Source organism: Panonychus citri, unplaced genomic scaffold (genome assembly GCF_014898815.1).
Source record: "Panonychus citri isolate SS breed McGregor unplaced genomic scaffold, ASM1489881v1 Contig00129, whole genome shotgun sequence".
Taxonomy (NCBI): domain Eukaryota; kingdom Metazoa; phylum Arthropoda; class Arachnida; order Trombidiformes; family Tetranychidae; genus Panonychus; species Panonychus citri.
This window is the reverse complement of record NW_026515534.1, coordinates 280,605-305,193: the sequence shown is the minus strand read 5'-3', so window position 1 is coordinate 305,193 and position 24,589 is coordinate 280,605. Positions and strand designations below refer to the sequence as shown.

The following is a 24,589-nucleotide window of genomic DNA, read 5'->3' as shown; positions in this document are numbered from 1 at the left end:
TTCGAGGTCGAGTTTATGAACTGTTTTGTCGATCCAATCGAGCATATCTTCGTTTTTTATAAACTCTATAACTTTAGGGTCTCGACGATTACTCTTTACAATGTTAGAGGTGAGCGTGTCGACTATAGTCTTTAGGTCATTTGAATATTGGGTTTTTGATGATCGAACGGATTGATTACCATCAAAGCTGAATGTCGGTGAGATTGGACGGGGAGTTGCATTGAATCGGGATTGTGGTTCGTTGTCGTCTTCGTGTTCGGAAACTTCTTCCTCTCTTCGGTTATTGATTAACTTTTTTATTGTGCCTAAAGGTAGATTGATTTCTTTGAATTCGGCTTCTGTTACTGAGTCGATTGTTTCTTTGTCTCTACCAATCTTTGTGATTATTAGTTGGAGCTCACTCTCAACTAATCCAAGGCTTCGGAAAGTTGTTAACCATGTTGGAGGGATATTAGACTTAACTTCACTCACAGGCAATTCCTCTATGTCTTCTGTCTCTAGACTTATTCCCATTAGGAGATAATTGGTTTTAACCACTTCGATGACCAGTCGCTTAATGAAGCTTTCAGACGGAATTTGACCATAGTTATAAAATTGTAGAAGATTTTTTAGTTCCTCGTTGTTGAGTTGTTCAATCTTTTGAGACATTGTTAGGATTCGTAATTGACGTGGCGAATCTTGTAGTTGAATTAACGGGGCTGGAGAGGTTGATCTCGTGTTGCTTTCGGGAGATGGAATTGGAATTATTTGTTCTCGTTGTGTTGCAAGTGCACCTTGTCTGGTTAATACCATTGAATAGATATCACTTTAGTGTAGGGGAAATTTTCACTGAACACTGATTCACAGAGGAATGAAATTGAGATGGAATAGGAATTGGAATAGAATTGGGATAGACTTGGGATCCTGCCTGGGTCGCCAAGTGAAGGGTAAAATTTGGGGATTTAATGGTTTTAACTGAAAAGTAATAGCTAAAGCTGATTTCCTATCAGAAGATTTCACTAGGCCCTTCACAATTTTCCTAGTGTTGACAGTTTCGTATACTGGATCCCGTAAAGTCTTCCAAGTATCACCGAAATCACCAGGGAATTCACAAAGTTCTTAATGCTTAATGTAATTTTATTAAAATAAAGGAACTGAATACCATTAGGTAAAGGGTTAACATAAGTGGGGGGAGAACACAAATAATAGAAAATTCTTATAAGAGAAAAACCTTAGGAAACTTGAGTTAATTCAATTTCAATTGAACGTTGAGCATGTAATTGTTAAGTTTGTGACAGATTCATCTGACTTACTTACAAATTAACACTCACTCTATTTCATATTACCTTTAGGTTTTATACAAAATTATTATTAACTGAAAATCAAAGATAAGATTAAAAAGCTAATTGCTAGACAATAGCTTTAAGAAGCAAAAGATACAATTGTCTCAATAGAGTTGAACTATTAGTTTAACCGTTGAGAACAATTTGATTAACTGTTAATCTAAAGATTAACACAAATTTGTCTTTTGATTAAACTCTATGATTAATCTAATCAAGACTTTTGTCTCTTTAGAGTTTGATTACAATCTTAATTTTAACGAAATTTTAGATAAATGAAAATTATAAAAGAAATTAAAAGTTTAGAAAATTATTAAAATGATGATGCCTTAAGTACCAATTCCTAAAGGATGATCAATGTTCATGAGGTTAGTTTTTCTACCTAACAATTTTTGCGATTTGTTTTATAATTGAGTTTTATACTTTGAAAGAATAATTAAATTCCAAACTGTTTATAATAATATGGATCTAAATTCAATTATCCGATTTGAATCAATTTGTGGTGAATCAATTCTATGGGTAAGTTGATGTTTATTTCTGCTTTTAGGTTTTCTTATTTTCGAATATTATATAATATTAATTATCTTCTAGAATGTCAATTCAACTTGGAATTCAAATGTTCCTAAATTGTCTCGATGTTTTCATACTACGATTCTCAATTGGCTACCAGCTTGTTTTCTTTGGTTATTTTCCATCTATGAAATTAGACAAACGCTTAAAATACAGAGACAATTGATTCCTCGAAACTGGATTAACACGTGCAGATTAATATTGTCCACTTCGAATATCCTTGTAAATGGTTTACAATTAGTCAACCTAATCTACAGATATTTTAATTCACCTGATCCATCAGCTGCTTCGGATTTTATCTCTTCGTTAATTAATGTTATCTCATTCGTAAGTAACTTTTTGTACGTGTTCTGTGTGTCTTTCCTCGAAATCTTCGCTGTATTAGGTTATTCCTCTATCTTTTTCTCCTTATTGCTCTCTCTTTCTCTCTCTTTCTCTCTCCTCTTTCTCTTTCTCGATCTTGAACTCTCTAGAGCCCTTTAAATTACTAGTTTGAAATTAGCCACTTTAAGCGCGCGCAGTTTGATTTATTCATTTCGGGGAAAATGAAATTTCAGAATGGCAGAATTTCTCATGAACGGTCGTTCAGTTCTCGTTCAGACTATTTTTTGCTTTTGAGGATTTTAAGCTAAACTTTTGATACCCAAATCGCGATAGAATCCTTGAAGCTTGAGATTAGACTTAACTCAAAAATTCACCTAATCTTATGCATGATGATGATAATTGTTTAACTTTCAATTAATTTATAACATTATATTGTTATATCATTATCAATTTCTACATCGACCTCCGCTGATCTAATTATCATGATGCAAGCTCCTTATTTTTGCTCTTGAAGAAGATAATATATTTATTGTCTAATTACTTTATCAAGTTGCAATTTTCGTTCGTAATTATTGTACTTGTTATCTTGTTGACATTTTCTTCAATTTATTTACTGGTTATTTTATCACGATCCATGTAATATTATACAAGTGACCTTCGGTTTGTGCGATAACTTTACTACTAGTTGATTCTTCTTGTTTATCTGTTTAATAAATTTCTTGTGGTTTAGAAGTAAATTAGGCTTGAATTTTATTCGAGTTGAGCCTTTTTTCTTGATATCAATCATGTTTTATTTGACTCATTAACTGATCATTTTATTGTCTTAATATCTTCTCATAGACATTGATAAGTCTCTTATTCCATTACCATCGCTTACATGGTATTCACACAAGTGCCATCATATGGATATACTTTTTCCTGCAAACAATTTGCACTTTTCTAATCGCTTATTCGACTTGGGTTGATTCTTCAGAATATAATATGACAGAGGTCGTATTGATGAATATCTATTTCGTATTAAACCTTCTTCTATTTATCATAACTTCGTTTGCTGATAAAGCGATTCCATTATCCAGTGAGAAAGTCGACAAATCCAGTAATAAGTATAATCCGGAAAACGAAGCCTCTTTTCCAAGTGTTTTACTTTTTTGGTGGTTCAACAAAATGGCCATTTTGGGCTGGAAAACCTCGCTGACTACTAACGACTTGTGGGAACTTAGAAGTGATCTGAAAACGGAAAATCTTATTAAAGCTTTTGATACAAAATTAAATGAAAAACAGAAAAGACTATCAAGAGTAAACTATAATGCAAATGAGCAATTAGCGCAACCCAATCAAACTTTCAGAGTAAAAGTGAACATTATCCCGATTCTTATCAAAGTTTATGGCGGATATCTCTTGAGTGGAGCCTTATTCAAATTGGCTCAAGACGTACTTTCATTTATTACCCCACAATTATTGAAGTAATTAAGCCAAATGATTAACTCTAATCTTGACTTGACATTTAATTAACTTTTCATTCATTAGGTTATTAATTGCATTCACAAAGAACCAATCAAGTGAACCCATTTGGCATGGATTTTTAATTGCAGTTGGAATGTTCATCATCTCATTAATTGAAACCATTTTCACCAATCGTTATTATTATAGCATGTTTACTCTTGGAATGAGAGTGACTTCCACTTTAACTGCGGCAATTTACAAGAAATCACTGAATCTTAGCGACAAAGCAAACAAACAAGTAACTTCCGGAGAAGTTATTAATCTAATGTCCGTCGATGCCAAACGATTTCTAGATCTACTTCCTTTTCTGAATCTAATCTGGTCTGCACCCTTGCAAATTATTCTGGCTATTTGGTTTCTCTATGCTGAACTAGGATATTCCTCATTCTTTGGTCTGGGTGTGATGGTGGTGATGATGCCGATCAATGGAATTACTGTTCATTGGTGTCAAAAGTTTCAAGTAAAATTCATGGAGCAAAAAGACGAGAGAGTCAAGTTCATGAATGAAATTCTAAGCGGGATAAAGATTATCAAATTATATGCTTGGGAAAATTCATTTTTAAAAATTGTCAATAATCTACGAAAGAAAGAGTTGGGCCACTTGAAAAGATTGAGTTACTTGGAAAATTTCAGTTCGTTCTTGTGGCTTTGCTCTCCGATGATGGTGTCGGTGGCCACTTTCGCTGCTTATGTGTTGATCCAAAAAGAATCACTGACAGCAGAAAAGGCATTTGTTTCTCTTTCGCTGTTCCATCTACTCCAATTTCCTTTATCTATGCTACCTGAGCTTTTGTCGTACTTCGTCATGGTGAGTACTCAGATTGTTTCGAACTTCACATTTAGCTATTATAATTGCTAACGAAATTCCATCTACTTTTGTTTTTCTTTTAGACGTCCATATCTGTAAAAAGAATTAATAAATTTCTTAGCTACGAGGATCTTGATCCTTATGTAACAAGAAACGAAGAAGTTTGTGAGATCTCGATTGAAGATGGATACTTCAAATGGAACAAGAAAAAGCAAGAAGATGAAAGTTCAGAAAATGGCGACTTTTCCAATTTGATTAAAGAAGATCAATTAAGTACTAACCTCAAATCTTTGGTGAAGGAAATTCCGACATTGCAAAAGATAAACATGCAAGTAAAACCTGGTTCACTCGTAGCAATCGTCGGTTCTGTTGGTAGTGGGAAAAGTTCATTGTTGAGTGCGATTCTCGGTGAGATGGAGAAAATATCTGGACGAATTAATATCAATGGAAAATATTCAATTGCCTATGTGGCTCAACAAGCATGGATTCAGAATAGTTCATTGAAAAACAACATCTTATTTGGTTCTCCATTTGATAAGATTAAATATAATCGGGTAATTTCTGCTTGTGCATTAGAACCTGATATCGCTTATCTACCTGGAGGAGATGAAACGGAAATCGGTGAGAAAGGAATTAACCTTTCGGGTGGACAGAAACAACGAGTTAGTCTTGCTCGTGCTTGCTACAGTGATTCTAATCTGTTCATTTTAGACGATCCATTAAGTGCTGTCGATGCTCATGTAGCTAAACATATTTTCAAAAAAGTTCTAAGCTCAAAGACTGGAATTTTAAAGAATAAAACTCGAGTTCTGGTCACCAACAAGTTGGACCTTTTATCTAAAGTTGATAGTATTTATGTTCTAACTAATGGTCAGATTACTGAGAGTGGAACATATAACCAATTAATGGAAGCTAAAGGAGAATTTTCTGATCTTGTTGAACAATTTACAAATAGAACAGTTGAAAATGATAATGAACAGCATGAAGAATTAATTAACAGTAAATCTGCTTTGAAAAAAGATTCTGTTAAATTGCAAGAATCAATTAAAGACGATAAAACGAAATTGATTGAAAATGAAGAATCGGAAACTGGTAAAGTTAAATGGTCAGTTTACTTTGGATACTTTGGAATAGTTTCCATCTTTTGGACATCACTTATCGTTTTAAGTCATGGACTTTCAAATGCATTCCAATTAGCTTCCGATATTTGGTTGGCCCAATGGTCAAGTGATTCGTCAACTCAAAACACAACTTTGTCCAGCACCGAAATACGACTTGGAGTTTACAGTTTCTTGGGTCTCATGAAAGGTAACGAATCGTACAATAAATACAATTGTTCAATCATTAATTCTTCCTCATTTATCATAGGTGTTCTTACTCTTCTTGGTGCTTTGGCTCTTGTAAACGGTACGATGAGAGCCTCGAGTGGATTTCATCGAAACCTCGCAAATAAAGTGTTCCAATTGCCGATGTCCTTTTTTGACACCAATCCTATCGGTCGAATCGTTAATAGATTTTCAAAGGATATTGATGTGATCGATACGGGACTACCAATGGTTCTAAAGTGAGTAAAAATCAGGAAACTGTATGATTATTTACAAATTCTCATTCTGATTGTTAACCTTTCTTTCAGTCACTGGATTTTATGCCTATTCGAAGTAATTTCCGCCTGTATCATTATTTGTATCAATACTCCTTTGTTCATCATTACTCTGATACCAATCACGATAATTTATATTTTCATCCAACGTATTTATGTGTCATCATCCCGACAGCTTAAAAGACTCGAATCGGTCACTCGATCACCAATTTATTCACATTTTGGCGAAACACTGAATGGTGTTAGTACCATTCGAGCTTTTAATGTCTCCGAGAGATTCATTCGAGAATCAGCTGATAAAGTTGATCACAATATTTCGTGTCTCTTTCCAAGCATTGTAGCGAATCGATGGTTAAGTATAAGACTAGAATTCTGTGGAAGTCTTATGATTCTATCAACTGCCGTTTTTGCGGTTCTTTCTCGAGGTTCTCTTGATCCTGGAGCTGTTGGTCTCGCTGTTTCATACGCTCTTAGTATAACAGGGTCACTTAATTGGCTTATTCGAATGGCTTCTGACCTGGAAACAAACATAGTGGCCGTTGAGCGGGTTATGGAATATTGTAAATTAAAAGGCGAAGCTGATTGGTATCAAGGTAAAGTTATGCCACCAGAAGATTGGCCATCAAAAGGATCAATTAAATTCGATAAATATGAAACTCGATATCGAGAAGGAACCGAATTGATTTTGAAAGGAATTACAGGAGAAATCAAAGGATTGGAGAAGATTGGAATTGTTGGTCGAACTGGAGCTGGTAAATCGACAGTTACTCTGTCATTGTTTAGATTAATTGAAGGATCAGGAGGATCGATTTCTATTGATGGTCTTAATATCAGCGAATTACCTTTGCATCCATTGAGATCTCGTCTTGCAATTATCCCTCAAGATCCAGTCCTTTTTGGTGGAACCTTGAGATTCAACTTGGATCCATTTGATTGTTATTCGGACAATGATATTTGGGATGCATTGTCTCATGCTCATCTCAAACAATTCGTTAATAATACTGGTCAAGGTCTTAATTACCAAATAGCTGAGGAAGGAAAAAATCTTAGTGTTGGACAGAGACAATTGTTGTGTTTAGCAAGAGCTTTACTAAAGAAACCAAAGATTCTATGTGAGTTTTTCGCTTCTTTTTTCATTCTTATTCTTTATTTCTAATTTTTATTTATCTCTCTCATTCCTTACAATAGTTCTGGATGAAGCAACTGCAGCGATTGATTTGGAAACCGATTCATTGATTCAGAAAACAATAAGAACACAATTTAAAAATTGTACCATATTAACGATTGCTCATCGTTTGAATACAATATTAGACTCTGATCGCGTGATGGTCTTGGATCGAGGTCAAATCGCAGAATTTGATGAGCCCAAAGTGTTATTAGAAAACGAAAAGTCAATATTCTATTCATTAGCTAAAGAAGCTAATCTTGTCTCTTGATTATTTAGTAATGTAAATGATCTAAAGTAATTCAGATAAATAACAAGTAAAGGCTAGATAACTTTTCTTACTTGTTATTTTCTTATCTCAAAAGTAAACTATTAGAACAAACAATTAAACTGTTAGTCTCTTGATTACTGGTTTAGATGAATTTTCCATTAACCTCTAGTCATGTTAAAATGATTTCAAATAAATTCTTAGTTTAAAATGATCAATTAATTGAATGATTGTGTGAGGAGATCAACTTCTCTCCCCTGATTGTAACCATTTACAATCAACAATCATCACCAACACACAATCAACAATAACAATTGGTTGATGATGATGATTGTTGATTGCTCAACATTGTGTTGTAATCATCATCATCACCTTACCCTGACCCAACTGACCATTGGTCAAAGATAAGATGATGATGATGAAAAGACTCACTCTAAATTTTGTATATAAGCAGAGACAAAATGAAATTAAAATTATGTTTACTTTGAGATCTTCTCTTGTCTACATCTCTCTCTCAAACTTTGGTTTCTTAGCTTTTACTTTGTAAAAGCTGATCAAAGTTTTCCCTCTCTCTCTCTCTCTCTCTCTCTCTCTCTCTCTCTCTCTCTCTCTCTCTCTCTCTCTCTCTCTCTCTGATTGCATTTTAACCACTTTCATTCATCTTATCTTATGATATTTTGGTGATTTACTTTTATCAATCAAAATGATACAATTAATTATCTCCTATTGGGATAATAAATTACCAGAAAAATATGATAATCGTAGTTAGTTGATGATCGTTTAGTAATGTGAATGGATTTTACCCAAACAAACAAACTGTTATTTTGTATCACCTTGAATATGATTTTCTTGATTCCTTTACCTAAATCCAATAGATTATCAGACTAATCTCTTAATCATAAAGAAGATTTGAAGAAAAACAAAATGTAATTTGTGAAGAAAAAGGAAATATTTAACAGAACCTATTCTCATATGAGTATATAAAATTTCAGATAAAGACACACAATGCTACGATTTCTACGAATGTTTGATCAAAAAGTTCCAAACTTTTACTCCACAGGTTAAAGAGTCTCAATTACAATCGAACCTGAGAAATTATTAGAATAATGATAAGAAAATCTTAAATCGATAATCAAACCGTATACATTACCGACAATAGTATTGATCACTAGGTCTTCATTAATCATTTGGCTGATTGAATTGACTTAATCAAGATACTTCATGAATAAACAAAAAAGTAACGTTGGATTAGTTTTCTTTAATCGTTAGTATTAATACAAATAAGACAGACAATTATGTGATCACTAAAAAACCGGACTAGCTTTGATCGCTAATATCACAGTTACTTATAGAATTTTTTAAAGCACACAAATTAAAATAAAACATCAAACAATTAGACAAATTAATTTGATTAGGGTCACATTATTATTAAAAAGTCCTGCCGCAAATGATAGCCCTCGAAAAATCTTGTAAATTGTTATCCATAGGCTTAAATACATATATTTTATAATGGTGTCATTTGGGAGAATAATTTTTAATAATTTTATTTCTAAAACTAATATACAGCTATTCAGCTTTCTAATGAGACTATGGACACTTTTCTGTGACCTCAGATAAGGTCAAAGATAAATTTAAGAAAGTCATAAAATTTCCACTGTTCATGCGCAAAATCAAAATTTATTTTAATTTAATTCATAATTCGTCTAATTAATTAAATTTGTCAAATAAAATCTTTTGTTTCACAATATTGTTTAAATGAAATCATCTAGAATAAGTGAAAACTAATGAAAAATCATGAAAATGACCTCAATTAACGTGAAAACTAAAACCAGCTTTGACAAGATAAATTCAGTGGTCCTGATTTCGTGCGTATTTTAGACAACAAAGTCGGAACTTAGAGGTGAAACTCATATAAATACTAAATCAATCTCAATTTTATTAAAAACGAAAAAAAAATCATTCAATAAATGGTTGAAAAGATATTAAAAAAGTTCAGTCCGGTTTTTTAGTGATCACCCCTTATATTGTACTCTTATTATTTTCATTGGTGTTAGTTTGATTAACTACCGAGATTTCAGTTTTCCTGACAATCGGATCATCTTTTTCTTGCTTGTCCTTTTTAGCTAAATTACTACCTGCAAGATGAGGTCTTTGAAATTTAATCCACAAGAAAATGATGAAGGGAAATACCGCTAATCCGGCAAATAGATGGTAACATAATCCCGGGTAAGTGGCTAAAGTTGCATTGAAAATCTTGACAAGAACCCAATCGGTTCCAAGAGTTACTATTGACCCAAATACGGATAGTAAACTAAAAACACCACCAACTTCATCTTGATCGACAACGTTACAGAGAAGTGATCTGACTGCTGACCCGAAAAAGACGAAAAGACATCCAGCTATCGAAGCTGCAAAATAACCTTCAGTTGATAACCATGAGCCAACGATAATTTGTTGAGCAGCATGAGAAGCGATAGCCATTAGCCCAAGAGTTATATCGGATGTACCAAGTTTCTCAATGAGAATTCTGGGTCCAAATGATTGTAGAAAAGCGGGAACAACTCGTAAGATCGATTGGTAAAGTGAATATTGATAATTTGACCAACCATAAGCCTTTTGGGCGAATTGAAAAGCTATTGTGTAACCAAATGAGAATTCGATGCTAAGTAAAACTTCTGCTACCACAAGTAAGAGTAAAACTCCCCTTCGACCTTCAGTTCGAGGTTTAGTCAGAGTACTGAAAAGTTTTTTAAGAGCTTCGAGTGAAAATACTTTGGAAATAAATTCAGCGATTGGACCAACGTTTTCCTCGGAAACTGCACTTTCCACCGATTTCTGAGTCTTATATGGAAGATTGTGATTAGCGTGATCAGGATTTTTCTTTGTTCTTTTTTCGTTTAATTTATAAACTGTTGGTACTTTGAAAGCGAAAAAACAAATCGCAATCAGTTTAAATATTAATGATATTATAAAAACTCCGAGATAATTATGCACTTGATTAGGGAACCAAGGTTTCTGGTCAAGTATCCAACCTCCACAATACTGACCAGCAACTGAACCTAATTGTTGAATTAAAACAATAAGTAAATCAACTTAATCTTGATAACTTCTTTGAAACTTTACCCATTAAACTGGCAACATCAATGGAAGCAAATTTAATAATCCGTTTCTCTGGTGGATTAGTCAATACAACGTAAGTTTGTAAGGCCATAAATGTATTTCGGATTGTACCAAATATCCAAGGTAAAAGGTCAACAACTAATACAGTTTTCGGATCTAAACGAGAAAAAAAGTCGAAATGTCCAACAATCTAATCTATTTTCTCAGTGAGTACACAATAAACTTACCAAGCTCAAAGTAAACAGCATTACCAATAAGAACAAGAATTTGTATTATCATTGAAATACATGGCATGAGAATGATGAACTTCAAATGATTGATATAATTGTTGATCCACGAACCCACGAACAGAGTTGTAGCGATAGCGGGAAGTTTACCAAGAATTGAACGATAACTGGAAAGTAATGAGGCCTCTTTTAGAACTAAAGTTTTATTAGAAGATTTATCATCAAGACAGTCATCCAAAGTGAAACCAAATCGATTCAAGCAAATTTTATCTTCTATCAGTTGAGTTACGACCGTCGATTGTACCGTTAAAGCAAACATGAAGAGAAGATAAAAAAATTCGATATGAAAATCTTTCAATGTAGCAATCAATGAATTCACTTTCCCCATTGTCGTTTACTTTGATGACTTTTTTTCACGAACTTTTCAAAGTCTCTAGAGAATCGTTATTCAACTTTAGTTTAATAACAGAACTTATTCATGGATAATAATAAGCGACTAAAGATGAACTATTAGGTTAACAAGAAAAAGGCAATTCAACACCTAATCAACTTGTAACTTGTCGATGAAAATTCATTTGATTATATATTGTAATGAATTTCAAGTGCAATAGTTATTTTCCTCTATTAATAAATCGATTAACTCAATCAGCATTCAATAGTTAAACCCAAATTCAGAAGAAGGATTAGAACTTTAATCTTGTTTAGATTAATTCAGAATAATGTTAGTATCAGATTATTATTTTCTCGTCTTCGTTACTTGTTATTTATCTGATTTACTGATTCCTTGTTAATCCACAAGTGGTTATAATACGAGGAAAGAATTTTCTTGCATAGTTTTAGTACATCGATCATATTAATTCCTAATAACTATTTGAAACTACGAAAGAATTTAATCTTATCTGAAGATTTGATGAATTCGTTATGGTGGTAGGGTAAATTTATCGAAATCGGTCTACAAACGATTCAATTTCAAATCATCTTCGTTAGAAGCTACATGATAACCATGTTACCAGAAATCTTTGTGTATTTCCCGCTAAAAATTCCCTTTTCTATCAATTCTTTTGTGATCGTTTTATCTTAGGCCTCTTTTTAGCTTTGAATGTTCAAAAATTCCCCTTCAGTCATTGTGAACTTAACTACAATAAACAGAACATCGATTTGTTTTTGTATTAATAATTCATCGATTTACATGTATCAACAATCAGTGTTTTCGAACCTATTTTCTTTCTTTCGTGTTCATTTATTGAAATTGAATCGTCGTTTAAGTTTCTATCTAAACCATTCCCGTTTGATGTCACTCAGTTTTCCTAAGAAAACGTGTTCATAAAGTTACTATCATGCTACAAGTGAGTTTTAGGAAGTTATCCTGATCGATTCAACTTTTATAATTCATGTAAACTTAGAACCAATGAATTAACTTTGATTGAGGTGAAAAAAAAGATCAACATTAATTATCGATGTTCGAAATTTATTAAAATCAACAATTAATATAAGTAACAAGGTGTATATTTCTTCAATACATTCAACAGAGAATAATATTTTATGTGATAATAACAATGAGAAATGGAAAACAATTTAAATGATAAATAATAATAATAATATAAGATGAGATGAGATGAGATTGGATGAAGTTGAATAAATGCTCATGAAAACGATATTGACGTCGTAATGTTTAACCAAGAGGCTTTTACTTGTGAATGATAAAATTTCCTGAAGTTTCATATTATATTTAATTATATTTAATTATATTGATATTTATCGGGTTCGATTTTCTTGCCATTTTCAAGATCATTAGCATGAGATTTCTCGCTCATTTCTACATTTCCATTTCCAATTGAATTTGGGTTATCACTTTCTGGTTTCTTTGTTGGTCCTCCCATCGAACTGACCAAATTTTTACTAACCAAATGTGGCCTTTTAAATTTGACCCAAAGGAAAACGCTGAAAGGTATAATTGCGGCACAGGCACACATATGGAAACATAGACCAGGATAGGAAGTCAAAGTTGCATTGAAAACTCTGATGAGAACCCAATCGGTTCCCAGGGTAAGAATTGAACTGAATACCGATAACATACTGAAAACCCCACCAACTTCATCTCGATCGACAACATTACAAAGAAGTGATCTGACAGCGGCATTGAACAGAGTGAAAACACACCCTGATAATGTAGCAGCTATAAAACCACCGGTGGCCAACCAGGAGCCGGTGATTGTTTGTTCAGCCGCATGGGAAACGATTGCGATTAGTCCAAGGTTTATATCAGATACTCCAAGTCTCTGAATGAAAACTCGAGGTCCAACCAATTGTATGAATGCTGGAATCACCCTGACGATTGCATGATACCTTGAATAATCGTAGTTTGACCAACCATAAGCCTTTTGAGAAAACTGGAAGGTTATATTTCCTCTGAGAGACATTTCGATATGTAAAACAATCTCAGCACCGACAAGAAGCAGTAGTACCTCTCTTCGTCCACCTTCACGCTCTTTGATCAATGTTCCGAAAAGTTTTTTCTGAGCATCGATTGAAAAAACTTTCGAAATAAATTCTTTAACTGGACCTTCGTATTCCTCAGATTTTTGGGTTTCCAACGATTTCTGTGTTTTAATAGGTAAATTATGTTTCGCATGATCTGGATTCTTTTTAGCTCGTTTTTCATTCAACCTGTAAACCGTTGGTACTTTAATTATGAAAAATAAAACAGCAATTAGCTTGAATGTCAATGAGATGATGAACACTCCAAGATAATTGTGAAGTTGATTAGGAAACCAAGGTTTCTGATCAAGAATCCAACCTCCAGTGTACTGACCAGCAATCGACCCTAATCAAAAGTAAATGAAACAAATATAATATCAAATTAAAATTAAAATCTTCTCAATTGATTTGTAACAATTAACTAAATACCCGTTAAACTGGCAACATCAATGGAAGCAAATTTAATAATCCGTTTCTCTGGTGGATTAGTCAATACAACGTAAGTTTGAAGGGCCATAAATGTATTTCGGATTGTACCAAATATCCAAGGTAAAAGGTCAACAACTAATACGGTTTTCGGATCTAAACAAAAATATCGAAAATTATGTAATTTCTTTGATGATCTGTCCCCTAGCAGAACTCTGAACATAGAGAGTACGTGATTTCAATGAACGATTGGATTAGCTGATTAGCTAATCCTTGTGATTATACTTTAAGCCTACCAAGCATTTGAATTTATATCTACCTTGATTAGGTGAAAATCAGATCAATTTTATCAATCAAAGTTGATCATCATTCAATGAATCAAATCAATGTCAACTTCTTAAAGTTGTAAACAAAACTTTTCGACTTTGATTTTTTTTTTCGAGTCTTGTACATTCAAAATTAGGAGAAAGGAAGTGAAAACAAAATACTCACCCAATTTGAAAAAGATTACATTTCCAATGAGTATGAATATCTGAAGAATACTGGAAATACATGGCATGGTAATAATGAACTTTAAGTGATTCGGATAGTTATTAATCCATGAACCTACGAACAGGGTTGTAGCTATTGATGGAAGTTTACTCAGAAGCGATCGATAGCTTGTAATTAACGAAGCTTGTTTTAGAATCATAGTTTTATTATCTGATTTATCATCAAGACAATCGTTTAATTTAAATCCAAATTGATTGAGACAAATTTTATCCTCAATCAGTTGAGTTACAACAGTTGATTGAACCGTTAATCCATACATGAACACCAGGTAAAAAAATTCCATATGAGAATCTTTCAGAATTTCAATCAGCGATTTTAATTTACCCATTTTCTTTCAACCCTTTTGTTGGTAGTATTACAATTATGAATGAACGAGGATAACGGTTAACACGGACTTGGACTTATTTATATATTTCAACACACGTCAATCAATTAACACTGTAAGTAGACTTGATCGACCGCCGATCATCAACTGACTTAACGGTAAATTTATCTCTCATTTTAACAATTAACGTTCATTTTATACTTTTCTCTTCCATCTATCAATTAGAATTGTCATTAACAAAATGTGACGTTTAACATTCCAATAGAATCTTAATAATCTTTATCAAAGTCCTATGGATTAATAAGTTTATCCAGATATTTGATATTTTCTCAACAACAAGGTCTTACGATTTTCTTCATTCTTCTCTTTCAGCTGATTATCATGGTGATACAATTCAAACCACAGAATTGAATGAGTCTTAGTGAACAGAAAATTCTTTCACCATTAGTAATTTCAATCAATTTTGAAGCTTAAATCAAGTGCGAATTAAACATTCAAACCTCAACCGATAATAACAATTAACTAACTTTAGATTTCTAACTAATACCTAAATTTATCTCTAAATCAACACCAATTATGTGAATCTAAAAGTCACAGTCTAATATAAGGTCTGAATTTAATCCAAGAAATTATCGTTATCAGAATTTCTCAATAGAAAACTATTTATACTTTGATAAGAATAGAAAAAAGATTTAATCATTTCTTGTTAGCTTTACCGTAGATACACATTAATGATATAATATTTTAGAATAAGTTATTCAAAGGAATAAATTATCAACCATTAATTGATTGCTGAGTATCATGTTGCTGATTAATCGGAATCTCTTCATGGAGAAGCCAATAGGTTCTCATGATCCCTTTACCTTTTATTATAACATCTCCTCTTTCGGCTATGATAAATTGCTCGAATTTGTCCAGAAGCATTTTCGTTGCTGAACTTATATGAATTTTCAAAGCTAAAAGATTCATTGACATGAAGAAGAAAAATAAAAAATAAATTAACAAGATGATCCGAATCAATTAATTTGACTGGAACTTGATTATTCACCTTCTCCCGTCGATTCCATTCGAGACGCTGTATTAATAGTATCTCCAAACAGACAGTACCTTGGCCTCTTATTACCGACAACACCAGCACAACATGGACCTAATAAAAGAGACCAGTGGTCATTTATTGATATCATTCAGTTGGATAAAATTTCGAGCAATTTGTTTACCTGAATGTATCCCGATTCTAAGTTTCAATTTCTCATCTTTTCTGTGTCTTATAACGAACCCATCAACTGATCGTAATATCTGTAAGGACATTCGAGCAATTTGTCGAACATGTTCCGGTCCATTTCTTTCAGGTAAACCGGAAACAACCATATATGCATCGCCTATTGTTTCAACCTTTAAAAAATTTCGTAGTAATTAAAGAGATATTATTAGTTGATTATCATGATAGCAAATAACATCTATGCACGAAAGTCTAATCAACTAATTGATTGTTAAAGGTTCTCATCGTGTTACCTTGTAGACATCATAATCGGAAATGATTGAATCAAAGCAGGTATATAAATCGTTAAGGAAATTGACCACTTCAATTGGAGTGCTATCAGAACACATTGCTGTAAATCCAACGATATCACTGAAATAAACTGTCACAGAATCGTAATAATCAGGAATGACACTCTCTCCGATTTTCAATTGATTCGCAACTATCCTGAGTATTTCAGTGTGGAAAACAAAGTTGATTAGATGAAAATCGATATTGGAAAATTTTTCGAACTATTTTTTTTACCTTGGTAGAATTTGATATAATAATTCTTCAGTTTTCTTCTTCTCTTCAGCAAGTTCTCCAGTTCTTTGTTCAACTATGGACTCCAACTCATTTGCATATTGTTCCATTCTTTGTAACAATTTCTCCGTTAGTGTAACATTTTCCAATGAATCATCATTCTGACCACTTAATCGAGCGATTAACCTGATCTCTCGCTTAATCTGATTAAAATCAGGCCTTGAATGAGGTTCACGAGACCAACATCGAACCATATGATGATAAAGCTCCTTATTTTCACATAAATCGAGAGGTACATCCGGTCTAAGATCGTGACGAACAACATTATTTGCGATTGCTATAAAAAAGTTCATCAGATTCAACGATTTACATTAATGACAAGCAATTTTTCATGAGAAACTCAAACGAAAAGTTCAACTGTAATAACTATGCTGTTTTCGAGATGATTTATCTTCTCAACTTACTCTGAATGTCCATACATAAAACATAAGGATGGAATGGAAATGATCGAGTGATAATCTCTTGTAATATAATCGAGTAACTGTAAACATCTGCCTTTTGTCCTCGATAAACGCAATCATAACAACGTCTCAGTTTGTACTTGGAAACTTCTGAACATCTACACCGAGTTCTAGTAAGTGAGAGATGACAAAAGGAATGGTCAAGAATCAGGTGAAGAAAAATGTTCGATGAAAATATTCCATGTATATGCATGTGTCGAATGTAATCTCACCTATTTCGAGCCTTTTCTACATCATTTATTCTAGTTGAGTTTTGATTCGATTTAGTATTAATGTCCTTGTTAAGTAAATCAGGTGATAGATAAAGTATCGAGTAAGGGTCAGAATGACCGCTGGAAATGATACCATTTGTTTCAACTGAGACAGTTAGATGAGGCTCAGTGTTGGAAGATATTGTCTTGATTGAACATTTATTCTGATTATGTTGATGTTCATGAGATGAAGGGTTTGATGAAGCTGCGATTCTAAGTTTCTCCAAACCAAAATCAGATAATTTGATACAAAATCTAGAATCAACTAAACAATTAGTCGACTTTAATCTTCCATGGTAAATGTGCTCGCTACTGTGAAGGTAACACATTCCAGCGATTATGTCATTAATCAAGGAAAATCGAAACATCCAATCCAAATTAAGAGAAAAGTTCATCAATAAATCACGTAATGAGCCTTTGGGACAGAATTCGGTTAAGATTACATTTGGAACATCAATACAAGCCCCAATGAAACGAGCCAAATTCTCATGGGAAGTCTCCCTGATCTAGAAAATAGATTTTTTTTTATAAAAGCGAAAAGTGAAGAGAGAAATTAATTAATCAGATCTGTGAATGGTAATCAATAAAATCTAATTCATGATTCCAGAATCACTTAATTCTAGAGTGAAGATTCATTGAGAAAAGAAGAAGAGAATTGATATAAGTCAACTGAATTTCCCAATATCCATGAATTATTGGTTAGCCATCTACAGGAAATTAGTTTCAACACATCGATCAAGGATTAATTTCAAAATGAGTTGACAAAGAAAAGACAATCTAATATATCCTGGAAATATTATTATTCTTGGTGAAATATTGGATAAATCTACTGATCTGATGGTGAAAAAAAAAGAAAATCATTTTCTTTATTGAATTTTCAACTCGAAAATTTTTTATTCTTTTAGATTGAATAGTTCAATTGGAATGGATTGAATCAAATTCTTGATAGATTAAGATAATTGTTTCAAATGATCATTTGATGGTAAAAGTTAACAAATTATCAAGAATCGATTGTGATTTTTAATAGAATATCAATTGGATTAATGGATTTAATTCATCCTTTACTTACAATTTTCAATTCCATGAGAATCTCCCTGGTGACCTCAATCCTTTGGGAAGGAAGTTTTTTAATGGCGACCCGATTACCCTAAGCCAAGCCAAAAGTTAGAGTTATAATCCTTTTGGGCCTATTAAAGGGGTTAGGATAATGTCCACATGATAGGTATTCGGTAAGCATGCAAATCCAATGTGATTGTGACGCAATTTTCACAGGTAAATGGTTAATCTTATCTAATCTGAGATCTAATTTACCACAAGGTCAATTTAGAGGTTAACAAAGATAAAGGTGAATATCTTATTTGAATATAAAGAGATGAAGATGATACTTTATCTTTCTCTCCATTGGAAATCTACGATTAATCTCTGATAACAATTAAGTTAATCATCATACGAAAAGGTTAATGATAACAAACAGAAAATTAAATACCTTGTAATGGGCACATAAGATTTTTCCTTCATTACAACGCATCTCATTTAATTCACCCTGAATATATAATAACAATATTAACCAAAAAGCACGAAATTAAATTAACATTGATCAACAATTGTTTCATTATTTACCTGACTTGATGTTGTAATTTTACTCATGAACGATTGTCGTGGACCATGGTCAAGAATAATGTCCTCCCAACGAACTTTCCAAGACATATTAGCCAAAGCAGCTTCCAATTTGACTTTACTAATACGATTAAAGGATAAACCCAATGAAAGAAGGAAAAAAAAAGTAAATCAGATTAGATTCAAATTGAAAAGGTCAAGAGAAAATAAATTCAACTGAATGACCACACTACTGACCGATAGATGAACAAAGAAGCTGTAAGAATAAGTGTAATTATAATCAAGAAAATGGTCAACAATATATTCCAATAGGGTAGATCTAAGTAAAATAAGTGTAAAAGAATCATTTTAATTGTATGAAAAATTGTGGAAAATTGGACAAAAATTGATTACCCTGGTCACAAGTATCTCCATTGAATCCACACTCGGGAATGTCCATTGGTTTTACACCAAATTCACCCGGAGGCCATTTAATTTCTTTCTCTTTGGTGAACTTTTTGGTTGCCCCATAATAGCGTAAAACAACCTGAAGATTAAAGGTTAATTGAGTCAAAGTTAGAATTAGTTAATCACCCTGTATGTATTCATGTAACCTTTTTCAAAGATTAAATAAACATTGATCCAGGGTAATGATGTTTGAAAAGTAGATTAAGGTTGTTGTATCATTGTTTTACCTGATGGAGAGATTATCAAGGAAATGGGATAAAAGGTAATTTAATTGTCAAACATTGGAAAGTTAATTAAATGAACAAGACGAACCTCAAATAATCCATTATCAATATTGGTCTGGTCAAGAAGAGCATAATCAGCTATCCTATCACCTTCATCATCTATGGTTATATCTCCAGAAATACCATTAAGAGTTAAGTTTCTCATTCGCTGGACAAGAAGTTGACCATCATAGGGATTCTGATGGTCATTCAAAGTTTCCCTGATGGCTCGGCATAAAAGTAGAACTGAATCATGGAAACTTGCAGTAAAATAGTTTACCTTTAATTGTTGATTGATTGAAGAACCAAATCAAATTAAACAGAAATGAAAAGAAATTTGGTTTTTTTTTGTTCCATTAAAATTTAATCTCAATCATTTGTTGGATATGATTATCAATGGTAATCAATGATTGTCAAGTACATTAGCAATTTAATTGATAATGTTATTGGTTAACTGTGAGTTAATCACATAATCTGATTACATTGATTGTTTTTAATGGTTAATCTGTTGGATTTAAATTCTTACCACTTGTTCATTGTATTGATAATTGTAATCACGATCAGCTCGAGATTTAACTTCATCGGAAAAGTTTTTATAATGGTCACCCGGAGGTTGATTAAGGCTTACAATTAAAAGAGATTGATAAGCAATTTTTAATTGTGAACCAATCGATTCATCTTCTAAATGATTAGAAAACGAGACAACTTTTCAATTAGATTAACTGATTAGGTGTAATTATTTATTTAACAATCAATAAACAATGACCATGGATTAATCTTAATTAGATCAATATTGTTGCTGTTTTTTTTTACATTCATTTACAAATGAAAAGTTTATATTGTTTTAGGAAACTGATAAACTTTCCAGTTCAATTGTATTTCTCATTAGCTAATACACAAAATAAGTAATAGTAAGTACCCTGTATATTAAGAAACATGGTCATTCAAATGGGAATACAGATGAATAATTAAAAATATCGATTCATTAATCTATGGTCAAGATAAACAAATATTCACCTTGGGTCAAGGGTAAGAGGTGGAGATTTGTTTTCTAACCGTAATAATAATAAATTGAAGTAATCGACTTACGATTAGGAATCAATTATTTATTTGATTATTATTATTATTGAAAAGGAAAATATCAAAGTTTGAAATGTTTACATATATAAATGAACGATAATTAACTTACCGACTCCTCGAGACCAACTCATATTTCCAAGAGCTTCAGCTTCAATTAGTTCTGGATAAATGAATACATAATCTCCTTGAGTCATTCCCTGTTGATGAGCTTTCAATAAGATAGTTCTAACATCTTTATCTCCACCCAAAATAATGATAACTGTCAAGAAGAAGAAGAAGAAGAAGAAGAGAATAAAATTTAATTATCTTTATACTTGTTGACCTCTATTCTAATTATTATCAAGGTGTAACTTATTATTATTTATACTTCGAGAGCAAGTGGTCATCCTTTCCAATACTTTACCAATATTTGTAAGAATATTTTTATCAGAATCACGAAAATAAGTCTCACGACAAGAGCATTTAAAATGTGAATATTTAGGCCATTTAAGAAGTTTCAAAAGTACATCGGCTAAAGTATTGTAATAAACGTCACCGTATCTGTAGACAAGGCCAAAAGTTGACCATTTAAAATAATCGAGAAATGCCAATATCGCTCGAGCCTTATCCTTCATATCGTATGAGAGTCGTATCAGTGAATTTAAATCTGACCTGTGGCTCAAAATTATATCCCCAAGTCCAGTTAATATTGGAATATGTTTATAAGCGGCAAGTTGAGAGACCGACTAGTATTTGGATAAGAAATAATATTTATCGTTTTGGGGAGAAAAAGTTCGAGAAAACAATTGTTGATCAAAAGAGGGGAAAATGGTATTAGTTTTGTTTAAACTGTATTTTCTGTCAAGGATTCAAGTTCATATTCATGGTGTTTATCTTCATAATGATAACTTCAGGGATACATCATTTGCACTCAAGTGTTTCATTTTCCGTTATTCTCTGAACTATTATCGACTAATGATGGATTCCAGATCCATGAGAATAAATAAACTTACTGAAAAAATAAAAGATCCTATTGGATTATTGATGAACTCGAACCTTGCAAGATAAAATATGATATTCAAGTTCGTTTATAAAGTGTGAATTTCTATTCTCGTTTTCATTTTTATATCTCGATTATCCATATGAACCTAAATTGTGAATAATTTTTCGATTACCTGAAGATCATTACTACAAGCTGGTCCAACGAAACCAACAAGATTATCCTTGTATTTTTCCAATAGATCATAAGCTCGACCAATTGCTTCTCTTTCCTTACATGTACCATCATAATAACCTTTAAAAGAAAAGTTGTTTACCGTTATGATTTTCGAACATGAATTTTTCATTAAATCTTCATTATCATCCCAAGAATTCAATATTTATCAAATATCACAACTGAACGAAACTCAATGTAATAAAAATCTTCGAAAAAAAATGAAAATTCTCAATATAATAATATCATAAAAGAAAATGAGATTAATCAAGTTCGAGATTCTGTCTACAATTCTGCAGTACGAATTTTCATATCAAGGTCAGAAGAAGATTACAAGATCAATGAACAATCAGTTAATCGCCTCGAGGTGATGATAAGCTCAATTTACCATAGAATCAAACCAATGAAACTTTAGTTCTTATCCTATTGGTTCACTTCGAGAGTAAATTTCGATCTAATATTTGATGCACTTTACAAGTTCGAAGTTCGAAATTATTGATCCACCACTGAAAGTTCGTGATAATCTTTATTAAGTGATTAACTTTACCACTATGTTGGAATTAAATAAGCGATTGTTTGACTTTCCTACTAATAGTATTTAATTTTTCTAATGCAATAACATTAATCTTACAATTCTGCTTAGTGCAACTTTTTACTCCCATTAACTGAATTAATCCAGTAAATGGAAATAGAGTAAAATTAACTTTTCCAATTCGTTCATGTCGCAAATATGTTTCAATAGATTCTCAATTGTCTTTAAACATTTTGATTAATTATTTGCTAACATTGATCGTTGATTATTCTTGTGTGTTTATCAATGCGTTCAAGCAATTATAATTTCTTTAATCTCGAAACAATTAACACTTTGTGTGTGTGAGAGAGAGACTGTAACAATTACTAAGTTGATTTACTATCATGTTCCTTTGTTAGCTTGTTAATTGCATTGGAAATTGATGATCCATCGAATTTATTATTATTTCCGTCAAACGTTTTCTATTAGTTCTAATTATGTTCTAAATTATGTTTACTAGTTTATGATGAATAAAAAACTTATTGGAATATTTGTTATTCTCTCTCTCTTATTTATGTCATGTCTTTATTGATAATATGAGTTAATTAATCTAATCTTGATGATGGAATAAATAATCGAAATGAAATTTGTCTGTATTGATTTCGAACTTGTTTCGAACTTACCTTCTTTCGTTATTAGATTAATATCATAGTATCTTTGACACTTTTCTCTTGCAATGTCAATCGCTGGTCCAATATGTACAAGATCAAATCGAACAGCATCTTTTTCGTATCTTTTAACCATTAATATTCCAACATTGAAAGTGTCATTTTTGGCATTTAATTGGATCGAATTGTTCATTAGGTCGGATTTGATGGAAGATAATAAATGAAACAAGAAAATGTAATAATAATGTACATAAGTTGTTAATGAATTCATAATGATGATGAATGAATCGAGAGCAATATCACATTATTAGTTTTGTAGTTGTAACCAAACTACATGATGTTAATTTTAGATATAAAAAACTATTTCTTGGTGTTGTTTCAATACATGTAAATTGAATAGATATGAATCTTACTCAAGAACTTGTAAGAGTTGAAAAGAAAACAATAAAGTTCAGTTTATCTTTTATAAACACAAACAGAATTCGAGAATTGCAATAAACTCATGAACTGTTCTGCCAAATGAATGAAGAAGATGAAAACCTGGATTTCATCTTCTCATTTTCTCATCATCATCATCATCTCGATTCCATCATGAGCTCATTCTGTCTGACTCAGTTTCATACTCATCATCAACTCGAAGGAGAGAAAGAGAGTTACAATTTCTGAACTTGTTTTCTCTTGGAGCTTTTATTTCATTTCTCTTTTCCAATCGAAACTATTACTTGGCAACATTGTTACTTAATTCACTTCCTTTTCAAGATGAACAATTCGATTCTACAATGGCCACATAAAATTTCAAATTTCGAACATTCAAATATTCAAATAGATTATCGGATTTAAAGTACACCATGGACTTATTAAATTCTGACTCGATGTGTAGTTTGATTTATCGATTTATGGGTCAATTGTTGCTCGAACCTATGGGTTGAAATTTTTACTTTGAGTTCAAATAAACTAACGAAAAAGATCATAATCTATGGCTATTGCTCGATGAGAATGGTACATATTAACAATAAGTAAATTGTTAGTTAATTTTAAATATATTCGTTGGTCTAAGGATGCGATTTATTAGAATATTATCTGCGCTTTTCTATCTTCTGTGTTTCTGTGGTTGTTTTTATCAATTGTATCATATAAGTAATAATTATTTTCGATACAAAATTCGTACTGAAACATCGTTCAAAGCTCCTCGAGAAATCGAGTTGCCTGCGATAGATTTTGCTATACCCATTCCAAGTGTACTGAATTTTACCGCATTCAGAGCCAAGTATCCAAGCAGATTAAACGACATATGTAATCAAATTACCGTTGGTGGTAAAAAAAATGTCAAAATTTGTGAAAATCTTTTCAAAAAATCAAGGCTCGTGGGTCCGGCTATTGAAAGCATAATAACCGTTGAAGATATTACGAAACTTTCAATAGATACAGCAAAAGATGCTCTTAATTACGTAGTTAGTGGACCAAAAGAAAATTTGGTGGAAAATCATTGCAAGATTGACCGATACTTCAATTCTTTAACAGTATTCATGAGATTTTCGTGTTTGAATAATTCAATTCCAATTAAAGTTAAAGCA

At 32.1% G+C, this 24,589-nt stretch overlaps 3 protein-coding genes across 5 annotated transcripts; 1 reads left to right on the top strand and 2 right to left on the bottom strand.

Annotated features, from left to right (window-relative positions):
• Positions 1-1,713: 1,713 nt before the first annotated feature.
• LOC128390846 (ATP-binding cassette sub-family C member 3-like) lies at positions 1,714-8,045 on the top strand. The gene is made up of 9 exons (XM_053350617.1): positions 1,714-1,838; positions 1,911-2,216; positions 3,054-3,676; positions 3,741-4,524; positions 4,608-5,832; positions 5,893-6,088; positions 6,158-7,236; positions 7,313-7,586; positions 7,666-8,045. Exons 1-8 carry the CDS (start codon positions 1,782-1,784, stop codon positions 7,558-7,560), a joined length of 4,518 nt encoding a protein of 1,505 aa, XP_053206592.1. The 5' UTR covers positions 1,714-1,781; the 3' UTR covers positions 7,561-7,586; positions 7,666-8,045.
• Positions 8,046-8,800: 755 nt separating this feature from the next.
• LOC128390830 (uncharacterized) lies at positions 8,801-15,185 on the bottom strand. Of its 3 annotated transcripts, none has more exons than XM_053350601.1 (4): positions 14,301-14,699; positions 10,681-10,833; positions 9,581-10,616; positions 8,801-8,854 (listed from the first exon to the last, which is right to left on the bottom strand). In XM_053350601.1, exons 1-4 carry the CDS (start codon positions 14,686-14,688, stop codon positions 8,851-8,853), a joined length of 1,581 nt encoding a protein of 526 aa, XP_053206576.1. In that variant the 5' UTR covers positions 14,689-14,699; the 3' UTR covers positions 8,801-8,850. The 3 variants fall into 3 exon arrangements, with proteins under 3 accessions (XP_053206576.1, XP_053206575.1, XP_053206574.1); XM_053350600.1 differs by lacking the exon at positions 14,301-14,699 and adding an exon at positions 10,905-12,051; XM_053350599.1 differs by lacking the exons at positions 8,801-8,854; positions 9,581-10,616; positions 10,681-10,833 and adding exons at positions 12,340-13,728; positions 13,812-13,964 and having other exon boundaries at positions 14,301-15,185.
• On the bottom strand, positions 14,713-23,524 carry LOC128390828 (atrial natriuretic peptide receptor 2-like). Its single transcript, XM_053350598.1, has 18 exons — positions 23,031-23,524; positions 21,799-21,917; positions 21,012-21,369; positions 20,754-20,903; positions 20,091-20,245; positions 19,614-19,844; positions 19,248-19,380; positions 19,092-19,173; positions 18,858-18,975; positions 18,724-18,780; positions 18,307-18,384; positions 17,199-17,743; positions 16,930-17,096; positions 16,469-16,802; positions 16,198-16,390; positions 15,903-16,077; positions 15,734-15,832; positions 14,713-15,641 (listed from the first exon to the last, which is right to left on the bottom strand). Exons 1-18 carry the CDS (start codon positions 23,284-23,286, stop codon positions 15,460-15,462), a joined length of 3,432 nt encoding a protein of 1,143 aa, XP_053206573.1. The 5' UTR covers positions 23,287-23,524; the 3' UTR covers positions 14,713-15,459.
• Between the last annotated feature and the right edge of the window lie 1,065 nt (positions 23,525-24,589).

Bases quoted from the DNA above. Each gene is read 5' to 3' on its own strand.
- LOC128390830 (XM_053350599.1), bottom strand. From the start codon at position 14,688: ATGGGTAAATTAAAATCGCTGATTGAAATTCTGAAAGATTCTCATATG. The intron at 13,965-14,300 runs GTGAGTATTTTG...ATTTTTGTTTAG, and splicing joins TGTAATCTTTTTCAAATTGG to ATCCGAAAACCGTATTAGTT. The intron at 13,729-13,811 runs GTATTTAGTTAA...ACTTTTGATTAG, and splicing joins TGATGTTGCCAGTTTAACGG to GGTCGATTGCTGGTCAGTAC.
- LOC128390828 (XM_053350598.1), bottom strand. From the start codon at position 23,286: ATGAATTCATTAACAACTTATGTACATTATTATTACATTTTCTTGTTT. The intron at 20,246-20,753 runs GTAAGTTAATTA...CTAATCATTTAG, and splicing joins GAGTTGGTCTCGAGGAGTCG to AAGATGAATCGATTGGTTCA. The intron at 16,391-16,468 runs GTAAAAAAAATA...TGAAATACTCAG, and splicing joins TTATATCAAATTCTACCAAG to GATAGTTGCGAATCAATTGA.
- LOC128390846 (XM_053350617.1), top strand. From the start codon at position 1,782: ATGGATCTAAATTCAATTATCCGATTTGAATCAATTTGTGGTGAATCA. The intron at 3,677-3,740 runs GTAATTAAGCCA...TTCATTCATTAG, and splicing joins ATTACCCCACAATTATTGAA to GTTATTAATTGCATTCACAA. The intron at 6,089-6,157 runs GTGAGTAAAAAT...CCTTTCTTTCAG, and splicing joins GGACTACCAATGGTTCTAAA to TCACTGGATTTTATGCCTAT.